This window comes from Chlamydomonas reinhardtii, chromosome 2 (genome assembly GCF_000002595.2).
Source record: "Chlamydomonas reinhardtii strain CC-503 cw92 mt+ chromosome 2, whole genome shotgun sequence".
NCBI lineage: Eukaryota > Viridiplantae > Chlorophyta > Chlorophyceae > Chlamydomonadales > Chlamydomonadaceae > Chlamydomonas > Chlamydomonas reinhardtii.
The window spans coordinates 5,499,601-5,512,892 of record NC_057005.1 but is presented as its reverse complement, the minus strand read 5'-3'; the positions used below and the strand labels follow the sequence as shown (position 1 = coordinate 5,512,892).

At 64.4% G+C, this 13,292-nt stretch overlaps 2 protein-coding genes across 2 annotated transcripts; one reads left to right on the top strand and one right to left on the bottom strand.

The window, feature by feature from the left end:
* Window positions 1–3: 3 nt before the first annotated feature.
* On the bottom strand, window positions 4–3,655 carry CHLRE_02g108300v5 (uncharacterized protein). Its single transcript, XM_043059838.1, has 7 exons — window positions 3,544–3,655; window positions 3,399–3,445; window positions 2,914–3,144; window positions 2,665–2,716; window positions 2,392–2,450; window positions 1,806–1,997; window positions 4–1,407 (listed from the first exon to the last, which is right to left on the bottom strand). Exons 1-7 carry the CDS (start codon window positions 3,581–3,583, stop codon window positions 688–690), a joined length of 1,341 nt encoding a protein of 446 aa, XP_042927472.1. The 5' UTR covers window positions 3,584–3,655; the 3' UTR covers window positions 4–687.
* A 99-nt stretch (window positions 3,656–3,754) lies between these two features.
* CHLRE_02g108250v5 (uncharacterized protein) lies at window positions 3,755–13,291 on the top strand. The gene is made up of 18 exons (XM_043059837.1): window positions 3,755–3,966; window positions 4,118–4,257; window positions 4,694–4,783; window positions 5,018–5,071; window positions 5,332–5,403; window positions 5,617–5,685; window positions 5,897–6,071; window positions 6,485–6,711; window positions 7,000–7,117; window positions 7,330–7,420; window positions 8,149–8,247; window positions 8,660–8,866; window positions 9,160–9,256; window positions 9,664–9,789; window positions 10,506–10,556; window positions 10,848–10,990; window positions 11,191–11,265; window positions 11,556–13,291. Exons 1-18 carry the CDS (start codon window positions 3,876–3,878, stop codon window positions 11,836–11,838), a joined length of 2,208 nt encoding a protein of 735 aa, XP_042927471.1. The 5' UTR covers window positions 3,755–3,875; the 3' UTR covers window positions 11,839–13,291.
* The last annotated feature ends 1 nt before the right edge of the window (window position 13,292 follows it).

The window sequence follows — 13,292 nt, the reverse complement described above, 5'->3', positions numbered from 1 at the left end:
TGCCTACCGTACCGGTAATCATGCCAATTGCGACAGCACGACAGTCACCAGTCCAATCATACACCCTCCGACAAGTGTTTCCCGGTCACGGGAACAGGGGTTGAGCCCCTCCACAGACACAGCAACGACAAGGCAACACGCCTGGCCGCCTGGGTACATGTTGCCAGCGCGTATGTGTCCGACCCGCCGGGAGCACATGAGCCCCCACGGCCCGACGCTTTTGCCGCATTCCCACACTAAGCAGCAATGTGTTAAGCCCATGCCTATCGCAGGCGAGTACCGGAACGGTGTACGACAGGGACCAGCGCTCAACGAACCCGTAGGTGTTGACAGCTCCTCCTTCAGGGCACAAAGCGGCTCAGACGGGTGCCCCACGGGTGCCCCCAGGGCCCAGGCCCAGGCGTCGAACAAAGCGCCTACACAAACCTGCAACCGAGCCGCCATATAACCGGTACTATAGATAACTTTTATATCCGCACCTGGGTAAGCCGTCAGTCCTCACCACGCACTCGAGCCAATGCCCACACACGCCCACAGTAACACCCACACAGCCCTACACCAGCCCCGCAAAAGGGGCAAACAAACACCTTGGTAAACACGCCCGTACATGCGCACGGTGGCAAAGCAGAAACACAGCCGCGGGGCTGCCCCGCCTTCCTGCCCAAGGTTGAACATATTAGGCTCGAGTTAGGCCTGCACCGGCACGGCTGGCTGCATGGCCGGCATCACAACCCCCTCCTCGTCACTGGACTCCCCATCCGACTCGCTCTCAGAGCCGCTGCTCTCCTCGCCGTCGTCCCGCATGGCAGCCACCGGTGCGGGCGCGGGCAGGGCGCCGCCCTCCGCGCCCGGTGCCGCCTGCATCTCCTTCGCCGCTCCCGTCTCACACGCCTCCTCGTCCTCCGACCCAGATGACTCGCTGGTGCTGCTGCTGCTCTCCTCGTCCTCCATCGCCTGCGTACCGCCCGCCGCCACCATTGCCTTGGCCTTGGCGCCCATCTTACCCTCCTTCTCCTCCTTCTTGCCTTTCTTCTCCTCCTCCTCATCATCACTGTCGTCCTCCTTCTCCTTCCCCTTCACCGCCATTTTGGCCGCCTTCTTCTCCTCCTTCCGCTTCTTCTTCTCCTCCTTGTCGCCTTCGTCCTCATCATCGCTGTCATCCTCCTTGCCCATCTTCAACTCCTTGTCCTTCTTCTTTTCCAACATCTTGGCCTCCGCCTTGGCCGCCTTCTTCTCATCCTTCTCCTTCTTCTTCATCTCCTTCTCCTTGTCCTCCTCCTCGTCATCGCTGTCATCCTCCTTGTCCTTCATCGCCATCTTAGCCGCCTTCTTCGCCTCCTTCATCCGCTCCTTCTCCGCCTTCTCCGCCTCCTTGCGCGCCTTCCTTGTGGCCTTGTCCTCCATGGCCTGTAGGCAGATGGGCAGGCGGGCGGGCGGGGAGCAAAGGCGGTTTGTTTCCATCCCCAAACAGCCGGGACAGAGCGTGCAGCTAGGGAGAAGGGCTGAGGAGGTAGGCGGTGGTCCATTGGTGGGTCCAAGGGGTACAGGCCGTGGAAGGCCTTGTGGAAAGGATGGCAAGGGTGCCAATGGCTGTACGGCATGCAGAACCGCATCCCGGCAACGCTGCAACCGGCAGCCAGCCAGCCAGCCAGCTGGATGCCACGTGGCAGTTCGCTCGGTGGTATACAGCCTGGCGCACGCACCCACAATCCCGCATACACCACACTCCACCTCCATCCGCACCACCCACAACACCGCCCCCCAGCGCCTCGCACCCATCCCTCTGCAACCACCCCTCCGCTCACCATGCCAGCCGCCACCGCCACGGCGGCGCCGCCCATCGCCATCCCCTCCTCCTCCTCGTCCGAGTCGGAGTCAGAGCTCATCTCCGCGGCCAGTGCCGCGGCCAGCTCCGCCAGCGGCACTTCCACGCGGCGGGCCTCGTCACCGGCACCGCCCAGCTCCACTGAGTAAGTCGCCACATCGCGCGGCAGCGCCTGCGTTAGTTGTGTTGGCGGGACGACACACACACACACACACGCACACACAGGCAGGAAGGCGTGTTAGCGAGGCGGTCTGGAGAGTCGGAAGAGGTGGAGGGGGCTTCGCCTGGCTCGTTGCCTGGCCCGAACGCGTGGCGCGGCGCGTCTGGCTGCTGCGGCGCTGCACACGGCGGGCTGCCTGTGCGGCCACGGCACCGGCGGGCGGCAACCGTATGTACGACCCTTCTGGGCACTGCGTGCCTCCGCCCGAGCCGGCTGCCCCAGTCGGCCCACAGCCCACACCCCATACACATACTCCAGCCATGATGCGCATCCACTACCTCGCCCCCACACTGGCGCTTGGAGTTGAGTACGGTACCCCGACACAAAGACACACACACACACATACCTGCAGGCCGTACTTCTTGGCGTGCTTGGCATTGTCCGTGACCATCAGCACGTGCTCGCCTGCGTGGGTACAGATGGAGGGGAGGGAGCGGAGGGGAAAGAAGGCCCTTGGCACTACCGTACCTCGGAAACTAGCGCATTTCGCCACCCTTCTGAGCAGTACAGTAGTTCAGTTGAAGGCTCTTGGGCCAGACACTCCCGACCACCTTGCCGCCAGCCTACATCGCCCCCAAGGCCCAGTCACCAAACCAGTCACGTCGCCACAGGCACGCACCATCGCTTGCCTCCACCGATGCAAACCAGGCGGCATCCTTGGACACCTTCTCCTGCGGTGAACAAATGGCAGGCAGGTGAGAGGCCGCATTCGCTAAGAGGGCGCGCCAGAGCACACAGCTCGATACACAAACATATGCGCGCGCTTGTCGTTTCCCTTTAACACGTTTGCATGGCGGCATGGAAGGAAGGCTGCTCTGTGCAGTGGCCTGCGGGTAGCGCTGGGCCACAGCCCCCTCCCCCCCCCCACCATGGTGCGCAGGTCGCCGTGCAGCTTGGCCAGGGCTGTGGCCTGAGACGCCGCGGCGGGCAGGTGGCAGTGAAGCAGGTACAGCTGAGCCGCGGCGGGCGTGGTGAGGGGCGCCGCCGGGGCCTCCACTGCGGCGGCACGCAGCGGCGCCATGACCAGCAGCGGCCGGGCCGCAGGCGGCGCGCGTGTGTGGCGCCAGGCATGCGCGGCGCCCGGCAGCGGACACGCAGCCTACAAGTCGTGTGTGAGTGTGGCCAGGTTGGCAGGAGCAGGTGAGGGGCCCAGTCAAGGCGTGGGGGTGCGATCGAGCAGGTGCGTCGAAGGGGTGGGCTCGCTTTCCGTCGCCACGTCAGGCAGGCACCCGCATTTCCAATGATGCTGTCGGCTCTTCTGGCAGGTTGATGAAACGTGTTATTGTTTCACCCGAACCGCACGCAAGCCAAGCGCGCAGATTACGGGACACGAGGGAAATGGGACGCACTCACCCGCGTTGAATGCACCGCGCCAGCCACCCTGCTGGGCGCCGCAGCAGCTGAGGGCAGTAAAATTCAGTGCAGAGCGAGTGCGGATGAGTGCAAATGCGTTTCTCTGCAACTGTGGAACCTCCGTCTTGTTCCGACAGACACTTACTGCAGGGACGGACAGAGTTTGTGGCAATCTTCAGAGCCATGGCTGCGACCGTTTTGTTATATGAGTTCTGGCCAGAAAGCTAGGCCGCATAGGCCGCAGCGGTTGGTTTGCCGTTTAGCAAAACTTCCATTCCATGCATGAATCAAGGGTTCATCAAGGTGCATCCTTCCACAACAGGTTATTGCTCTTATACTTAGTTGCACTCCCTCCCGATTATGCGACTGCGACACCCATACATTGCTTCATGCAAAACTCGCCAACAAGTGGCCTGGCACAGCACCAAAGCTTTCGCACGGGCGCTGGGCCCGTCGCGCTCGCTTAGGACTGCTGCAATGTCTTCAGCAGCTAATATGACGGCGCAGGCGGAGGCGCGAACACTGGAGACCCTAAACTTTGACAACTTGAGCCTCCGTGCCTTGCCGGGTGCGTGCTGGAGCGCCTGTCGCGGGCACGAGCTGACTTTCTGCTGTTTCATCGATAAATAACGTCTTCGCAGCCACCGCACGAATCAGCGACACCCAGCGGTCATCCTTGCCCTTGCCATCCGCGCGCTCGCACCCTCCCTCGCCCGCAGTCGACCCGGTGGAGGGCGGCCCGGTCCGTCAGGTGGAGGGCGCCTGCTTCAGTCGCGTCAAGCCCACGCCTGTGAAGGGGCCGCAGCTGGTGGTGGCGTCACCGGAGGCGCTGGCGCTGCTGGACATTCCCGCGTCCGAGGTGGGCGAGGGCGGGAAGAAGGGTGGGGAGGCGGGGGCGGGGGCGGGGCCCAAGGGGGCCCAGAGGGGTTACATTCATGACTAGTTAAGGAAGCCCGAGCAAGGGCCCAGGCGTACGCGTGAACAGAGCCGGTGGCGCAGTTGATCAGTGGCACGAATGCAGCGCAGCGCAGGGCGGGGCGGGGCGTCGTCAGGTCGGGAGCGAGGTGACTCATCATTGGGCGTGCTGCCGGCTGCGTGGCCCGGCCTTGCCAGCGCAACACCAGCGGCGCTTGTCTATCGCTGCGTGGTGGCTGAGTCAGAAACAAGTTGGGACACGGACGTCCGCTGTCCTGACAGCACACCAGCATCGCCCCATGGGCCCACATACCGTGAACCCGCCTTCACCCCACCCCACCCCACCCCACCACACGCCGCCCCGCCCCGCCCCGCCCCAGACCTCCCGGCCCGACTTTGCCGAGTACTTCTCCGGCAACAAGCTGCTGCCGGGCGCCGACCCCGCCGCGCACTGCTACTGCGGCCACCAGGTGCGGGTCCTGCCGCGGCAATGGCAGTATTTTGCAGGTGCACTCGACTTGTGCTAAACAATACAATGCGCACATGGCCCGGGGCTAGGCACGCGGGGCCATCGCAGCAATGGCCCCGCCCCTTTCATGTAAGTGGGCTGCGCCCATGCCAGCTGTCGCGCGATAGCGATCATGCAACGGCCGCGTCCTCCCGCCGCCCTGCTCTGCCGCCGCCGCTCCTCCCGCCGCCTGCAGTTCGGCTACTTCTCGGGGCAGCTGGGCGACGGCGCCACCATGTACCTGGGCGAGGTGGGGGCAGGGGCGTGGGCTGGGGTGGCGGGGAGGGGGAGGAGAGGGGCGTGGGCTGGGGTGGCGGGGAGGGGGAGGGGAAGGGGCGTCTTGAGGAGAGGGTTGAGCGCTGCAACAGTGGCAGTGGTGGGGGATTGTGCTGAGGCCAAGAGGATGGTTGGGCGAGGTCGGTGGTGTGCTTCGCGCCCTTCAAAGCGGCGGCCACCTTTTTGCTCAGCTGCTTCTGCCCTGCTGTGCTGCTCCGCCGCCGTCTGCGCCAGGTGGTCAACGGGCGCGGCGAGCGGTGGGAGCTGCAGTTCAAGGGCGCCGGCAAGACGCCCTACAGCCGACAGGTGGGGAGGAGGCTTCTTCGGGGGGGGGGGGCCAGGGCTGTATATACCAGCCCAAACTGAACAGAACCCAATGCAGAAGAGCTAAGAGGAGAGCATGGCCTGTATGGGGGGGGAGGGGTTGCAGGATGCAGGAGCTGGGGCCGGGGGCCACGGACGGTGTTGCCCCGCCGTGCGCCCTCGCCCCATACACACCTCCCCCGACCTCCCCCTCAGGCTGACGGGCGCAAGGTGCTGCGCTCCTCCCTGCGCGAGTTCCTGTGCAGCGAAGCCATGTACAACCTGGTGCGTGTGGGCTGGGGCAGTAGCAGCAGTAGCAGGGGCAGGAGCAGGGGTAGTAGCAGTAGCAGGGCCAGAAACAGTAGCAGTAGGAGCAGCAGTGATGAGAAGAGTTCTCCCTCCTTTCCTCCTACCACCGCAACTGGGACCTATCTTATCACGCTCGGGCATATACCGAGCACCTCACCCCCAACTCCACCCCACCGCTCGCCACCAGGGCATCCCCACCACGCGCGCGGGCACGTGTGTGACCTCCGACAGCAAGGTGGTCCGCGACATCAAGTACGACGGCAACGCCATTCTGGAGCGAGCCACGACCATCACACGCATCGCGCCCACCTTCCTGCGCTTCGGCTCCTTCGAGATCTTCAAACCCACTGACAACTTTACGGGTGAGGGCATGAGTACTGCAGACCCGGACCCCGCCCCGGCCACCGGCAGCGCAAGTTTGGCTGGGTTTCTGGAGGGTTGGAGCGGGCTTCAGGCACCGCCGTCAGGGCCCGGGGGCAGGTACTCACAACAACCGCGCACGCATTGCCCTTGCCTCTGCCGATTCCAGCCACATACCTCCTCCTCCGCACTCCTCCGCACTCCTCCGCACTCCTCCGCACTCCTCCGCACTCCTCCGCACTCCTCCGCACTCCGCCGGACTCCCCCGCACGCGGTGGGCTTGTACCGCCGCCCGCGTCTCCGTTCATTCCGGAGTCCAAACCGACTGCACCCCACCGCGCACACACACACACAGACACACACGCACACACATACACACACACACGCACGCACACGCACACACACGTACACGCAGGCCGGCGCGGCCCCTCCGCCGGACACGAGGCGGCGATTCTGCCGGTGATGCTGCACCACGCCATCCGCACCTACTACCCGGCCATATGGGCCGCACACGACGGCGACCGCATAGCGGCGGGCGTGGGCGTGGGCCCGGACGGCGCCGGCGAGCCCTGGCCGCCTCGGTCGGGCGGGCCGGAGCGGGAGGCGGCGCTTCAGGCCATGTACCTGGACTGGATCAAGGAGGTGCGGCAGGGGGCGTGGAGGGGTGTGGGAGGGTGATAGATCATTCCAGAACCCAAAGCAAGCCAACCGAGTGAACCCAAACCCGCCAGCCCCACCCACAGCGTGGAGGTGGAGCGTGGAGGGGGAGCGTGCTTCGGGGAGAGAGTGTGCATGCGGGGTGGGATGGGGTGGGGGTGGGGGGTGTTGCCATGGGATCTAGCATTGGCGTGACGGGTGTTGCTATGGATGTGGACACGTGGATGAGTTGCTGTGTTGTGCGTGAGTGTGTGTGTGTACACTCATGTGCAGGTGACGCGGCGCACTGCGTCGCTGGTGGCGGCGTGGCAGTGTGTGGGCTGGTGCCACGGCGTCCTCAACACAGACAACATGAGCATCGTGGGAGTCACCATCGACTACGGCCCATTCGGTGAGGCGGGCGGGCGCGCGGGCGGGAGTGGGGCACAGGGCGATTCTGGTTGCAGCGAGTGCGCGTGCAGTCCGAGCTGAGGCCAGAGGCAATGGCCAGAGGCAATGGCCAGAGGCCAGAGGCAATGGACTTGATAAACACACGGTGTCGACATGCTCGCAAGCGCCCAACACTCACACATACATACACACTCTCCCTCCCTCCCCCAAAAGGCTTCCTGGACCGCTATGACCCGGACTTCATCTGCAACGGCTCAGATGACAGCGGCCGATACGATTACAAGAGCCAGCCCGACATTTGCAGGTGCAGGGGGGAGGGGAGGGGGGTTGTAAATACCAGCCCAAACTAAACCAAAACCAACGAAAACGGGGAAAGGGGAAGGAGGAGGAATAGGCAGGAGGGAGGAGGGATTGCACTCGTGGGTTGCAGTGGGGCGGCAAGCAACGGATGCGAAAACGGGGCGTTCGTCCTTGCAGCCAAGCCCGGCTCCCCACTTGCTTTGTGCCGTTACAGATTGCCAAATGTTGCACACTTACACACGCACACGCACGCATATGGCTGTGTGCACATTATTTGACATGGTCAGGTTGCGACATGCCGACATGTGAAATGCGACATACAACATTGCGACATACCAAGACTCGCCCACATTTGCATAGCTACGCGTCCTGGAGCCCATTTAAGTAACATCTCCCAGCTTTGCGGCGGTGTATTGCGCTAGCGTAGCCACAAGCTCCTCCCACTGGCCGCACCCTACGCCACGCCACCACCACCGTGGCAACCGAGACACGTTTTGTTGTGTGCCACGGCGTTCCACGCTTACCAGAGGCATATTGAATGCATGCACATATGTTTGGCGGGTTTGGATGCGTTTGGGCGGTATGTGCAGAATGTCGCAATATCGTATGTCGCAATTCACATATCCACATGTCGCATCCTGACCATGTCAAATAACTTGCAAGCTGCTATACACACACGCACACATACACACCTCTCACCGCACAGCACCTGCGCCGCTGCCGGCACTGCAGGTGGAACTGCGAGCGGCTGGCGGAGGCGGTGCGGGCGGTGCTGCCGGAGGGCCGCGGCAAGCGGGCGGTGGCCGAGGTGTTCGACGCCGTGTACCGCAAGTGCGTATGGAGGGGGGCTCTGGTGTGCACTTTGGGGGCTGGGCGTGTTGGCGCCGTAAATGCTGTAACAAGTAAAGGGCATGGCTTGTGTTCAGAAAGCACAAGAAGATATGGTCACGCGGTGTGTGTGTGTGTGTGTGTGTGTTGCGTGTGCCGTACTGCGGCACGGATATGTCGAGCGCCCTGGCGGCCGTGGAATCCCGCCAGCGCCCGGCACTGCCACCCCTTGCCGCGCTTGTGTCATCCCATCCCCACTGTGCTCATTCCCAGAACGCCTCCCCGCCCCCTCCCTCCCTCCCACCCGCCCCATTGTCGGTAACTATTGCCGTTCCCCAAGATGGTCCACCATCTACCACTTCCTTAACTAATCATGAATGTAACCCCACCCCGCCCCCTGCCCGCACGCGCCCAGGACGTACGTGTCCCTCATGCGGCGCAAGCTGGGGCTGCTGGGCGCGGGCGCGGCCACAGACGCCGAGGAGGCGGAGGAGGCGGAGGCCGGGGCCGAGGGCGGCGCGGCGGCGGCGCTGTCCGAGGCGGCGGTTGAGGATGAGGGGCTGGCGGCGGCGCTGCTATCGGTCATGGAGGCCACAGGGGCCGACTTCACAAACACCTTCCGGTGCGGGAGAGGAGGGAGGCGAAGAGGGAGGAGGGTGAGGGCGGAAAGGGAATGGTGCCCTGCGGTCCTTGCGGGGCGGTAAGGGGTATTGCCGTGCTGTCGTGGCGGCAGCCGGCATCCGGCAGCGGCACGTGCATTAACGGATGAAGGCTGTCACCGAACGTCCTCGTGAGCTCCGCCTCTGCTGTCTGGTGTCCGGTCTCTGGGGCCGCCTCGTACGTTCACGTGTCATGGACTCATTGCGCCCTCTCCTCCTGGAACCCCCTCCGCCTCGCAATCCCCCTCCGCCGCAGCTGCCTGAGCCGCTTCCCCACCCCGGCCCCCGGCATCGACCCCGCCTCGACCGCCGCTGTGGAGGCCGGCGGTGTGCTGGACTACCTGCTCACACAGGTGCGAGGGACCGCCGCCGCCACGTGTGCGTGTGTTTTGGGGTTGACTGACGTCATCACCCGCCGCCGGCCCGTGGTGTGCCGCCGATGCCCGCCCAGACGGCCGGAGCTGTGTGTCAAAGAGCACAAGATAAACATAGCGCAAAGACAGTGTATGCGACGGCCCGAGTTGTGTGTGTGCGTGCATGCGTGCGTGCGTGCTATGCTGCTGGTGCTCTCAGCGCGTCGTCACGGCCACGATGTTTTGCATCGCCCGCCCGCCACTGCTGCACACCAATGGTGCCGGCTGTAGCGCGCGTCATACACCACACCGCCCCACAAAGCATTACGCGCCTCCCCCTCTACCTCGTCAAGCCTGGGACCCCTTCCTCCCGCCCTGCTGCCCTGATGCCCGCCGCACATGCGCAGTGCTGCGACGCCGGCACGTTGGTTGCGGCCGCGGCTCCGCGCGTCCCGCCCCAGAACCTGCAGATGCTCGTGATGCTGAGTCAGAAGAACCCGGAGCTGCTGCACCAGATGGGGGTCAGTCAGCAGGTGGGGGTTAGCTACATGTGTGCGTGCGTGTGTGTGTGTGTGCGTGCGTGCGTGCGTGCGTGCGTGCGTGCGTGCGTGCGTGCGTGCGTGCGTGCGTGTGCGTGTGCGTGTGTCTGCGTGTACATGTATGTGTGCTGAGTACGCATTTGTTGATTGTATGCGTGAGTGGTAATTAGTGGGGGGGGCTGCTGAAATTATGCTAAAAGGGGGATGCGCGACACGCGTGACGGGGCGGATTACTGGGGCATCACTCCCGTCCACGTCCGGGAGAATGACATGACTGTGCCGGAGACAAACACCACCAGCTCCAGGTCGCCGGGGAATGGCCCGAGGTCCAGCTTCTTGCGCAGCTCCTCCAGGGTCAGCTCTGTGCCAAGCTGCTGCACGCCTGCCACCCCCATGGGGCCCAGCCCCTGGACCAGGGATCCGAGCCACGCTGTCTGCTGCTGGACCTGGTCCAGGGGCTGGGCGCCATGGGCGTGGCAGGCGTGCAGCAGCTTGGCACAGAGCTGACCCTGGCGGAGCTGCGCAAGAAGCTGGACCTCGAGCCATTCCCCGGCGACCTGGAGCTGGTGGTGTTTGTCTCAGGCACAGTCATGTCATTCACCTGGACGTGGCCTGTGACGCCGTCAGCGGGCCCACAGCGCAGCACAGCGCTACCCACCGCCGACACCCCACGCCGCCGCCTCACGCCTATGCCGCTGCGGCTGCCGCAGATGCTGACGACGGAGATGGCGCGGCTGCGGCACTCGCAGGAGCTGGCCAAGGTGGGGCGGGGCACCTTGCTGTAGCAGGGCTGGGCGGGCGGGGGTTTGGTCCACAGGGCGGCGCCTGCAGCACCTACCCCCGGGGGGGGGCCCGAGGCCCCTCGTGCCGTGCGCGACACGGCGACCATGAAAGTTATGTGCCGTGATGCGACGACGTGATGGAGGACGCCGTGTGTGTATATGTATGTGTGCCTGTGTGCCTAACCATGGCGCCTCACCCCCCTATCCTACTGTACCTGGCTACGCCTTCCCTTCTTAAATAATCATGAATGTACCCCCTCCTCCTTCCAGGTCACGGACGCGGACAAGCGGGCTGCTGACGCGGCCAAGTGGCGCTCCTGGCTGGCGCAGTACGGCGCCGTGCTGCAGCGGCGGGCGGCGGCGGGCGCGGACGACAGCCGCCGGGTGGCCGTCATGAACGCAACCAACCCGCGGTGAGCGGTTGGGGTGCTGGCTGGGGAGGAGAGGGAAGAGAGGCGGGAGGAGGGAAGTACGAAGTGTAAGAGGGACGATGTGTTGCGCGGGAGCCGCCGCCGTGTTCCGGGATGTGCTGGCTGCATGTCTGTCACGCCTGCATCGCCCTCGGGTTTGTCGCCTGCCCGTCTGCCTCGCCCCCTCTCTGGGCTGTGTGCAGCTTCATCCTGCGCAACTGGATCGCGCAGCAGGCCATCCAGCGGGCCGAGCAGGGCGACTTCAGCGAGGTGGCCAGGTGCGTGCGTGCGTGGCGGGCGGGCGGGCGGGCGGGCGGCGGGGCTGGCGGGCTGGGGAGAGGCCCAGAGGGCCGGGTGCGGCGCGATGGGAGGGTGCGCGCAGGGCACTTGCGTGCAAGGGCCCTCGCCCGCGTTACGGCGCTTCTGTGTCGGCATGCACCCTGCCTGCCTTACTACTGCCACGGAATTCATGTTGTGTACGTGTTGGCACCCTGAAGCGCTTTACCTGCCTGCCGGCACCACACACACACACACACACACACACACATGCACAAACGCCCTTACGCAGGGTGTTCGCGCTGCTGCGCAACCCCTTCAGCGAGGCCCCGGTGACCGACATCATCGCCGCCGCCGGCACCACCAGCACTCGCGGCGGCGCCGTCACGGACGAGGCTGCTGCTGCCTCCGGCTCCGGCACCGGCGCCGCCGTGCTGGCCGCCGAGCCCGCAGGGCCCAGCGGCAGCGGTGCCAGCAGCAGTGGCGGCGCCGCTTCCAAGAGCGGCGTCTCCTGCGCACTGCCTGTGTATGACGGCCTGCCGCCGACGTGGGCGGCGGAGCTGTGCGTCACATGATCTTCGTAAACCGCCACATCGGGCGGGCCGCCGGCGAAGGAAAGGGGAGAAAGCCGGCGGTCTGTTGTGATGTGGTGGCGGCGGCGACAACGACCAGGAGGGGGAGGTGGGCGAGGAGAGGTGGAGGGAGGTTGGACTGGAGGAGGTGTGAGAGTTAAGGGTGCCCAAGTGGGCACACCTACTGCGTGGGGGTCTGGGCTGTAGGCCTCAGTGGCTGCCAGCGCCGGCTTGTGCTCTAGGCGCGTTGACGTGACGCAGGTGATTGTGTGTGTGCATGTGCATTTGCGTGGTGCCTGCGGTCGTGCAGCGGCACCTGCAGCACCAGCTGCACATCACACGGCGTCACCGCGCGCCAGGCACAGCACGGCGCGCACGCAAACGCACTGCGCAAGGAAACATACACTCATCATTCTTTCGATGAGCGTGCGAATATGCCGATTATTTCCTTGAGGTCGAGAGTGATGCGATTCGCCGCAAGCCCGCAATCCAACTCCTTGCGATAGTCACAAGCGGCTGTGCGGCACGTTGCATGTGGGGCTCTTCCAAAGGCCTGCATGCACTGCTGCTTGCGCCGTGGTGGGTGCTGCCGCAAGGGGGCGGGACGGGGGATCGCTGATGAGGGCTGCCTGTCGCTGCGGAGGAGTGGATAATGTGTATGCGGCGGCAGCGAGCCCGGCCAAGGAAGGGCACCGCGCGATGGGGTGGTGTGTTGCGTGTACACGTGTTGTAAGGACGTGTGTGGTGGTGTGTTGGGGTGCGTGCAGGCAGAGGCACCCACGGATAGAAGTTTGCAGGCAGGGTGCGTGTGTGTGATAGGACATGGTAAAGGAAGCAAGTGGCTGATTTAGTTGAGTCCCGAGGAACAAATTGCACCCAGCCCAGGCATCGACGATTGTGGAAAGACGTCGCCTGCGGCGGAGACTGCCCGGCCCTCCCAGTATTATTAGTACTGCGTTACCGTGACCCAGAGCTGCTGCGTAGTGCTGATCGTGAAACTGAGCGCTCGAGGCTGGGGCACACTGAGCTGGTGGCGAGGGTGCGTGTATGTGTCGCATGAGAGTGCCGGCGCGGTGCGCTGCTTCTGTTTACAATATTGTGAAACAGGTTTGTGATGTTGATTGCAAAAGGGCGATGTAGCTGAAGTGGGCCTGGCCGAGGCAGGATGGTTTGATTTTCGGCAGTCGCGCACTGATTGCGCAGGTGGCGGATGGAGCGGAACTGGGCACGAGCCTGCCAGGCATAGTGTGTGACTAGTCAGCCCAGCCGCCAGCATGGCGTGCCAACACGTTCTCGCCGCGTATCGCCGTCGGCCGGAAGGCGCTGGTGCCTGGGTCGTATAGCACCAGCTTGCGCAGATTTTTGAATGCATACGCCGGCATCGGCCGGCATGTGAGGCGGACGTTCAACAATGTGGTATGCCCATGCCAGACACCTTGTTTAACGCGGTCGAAGGC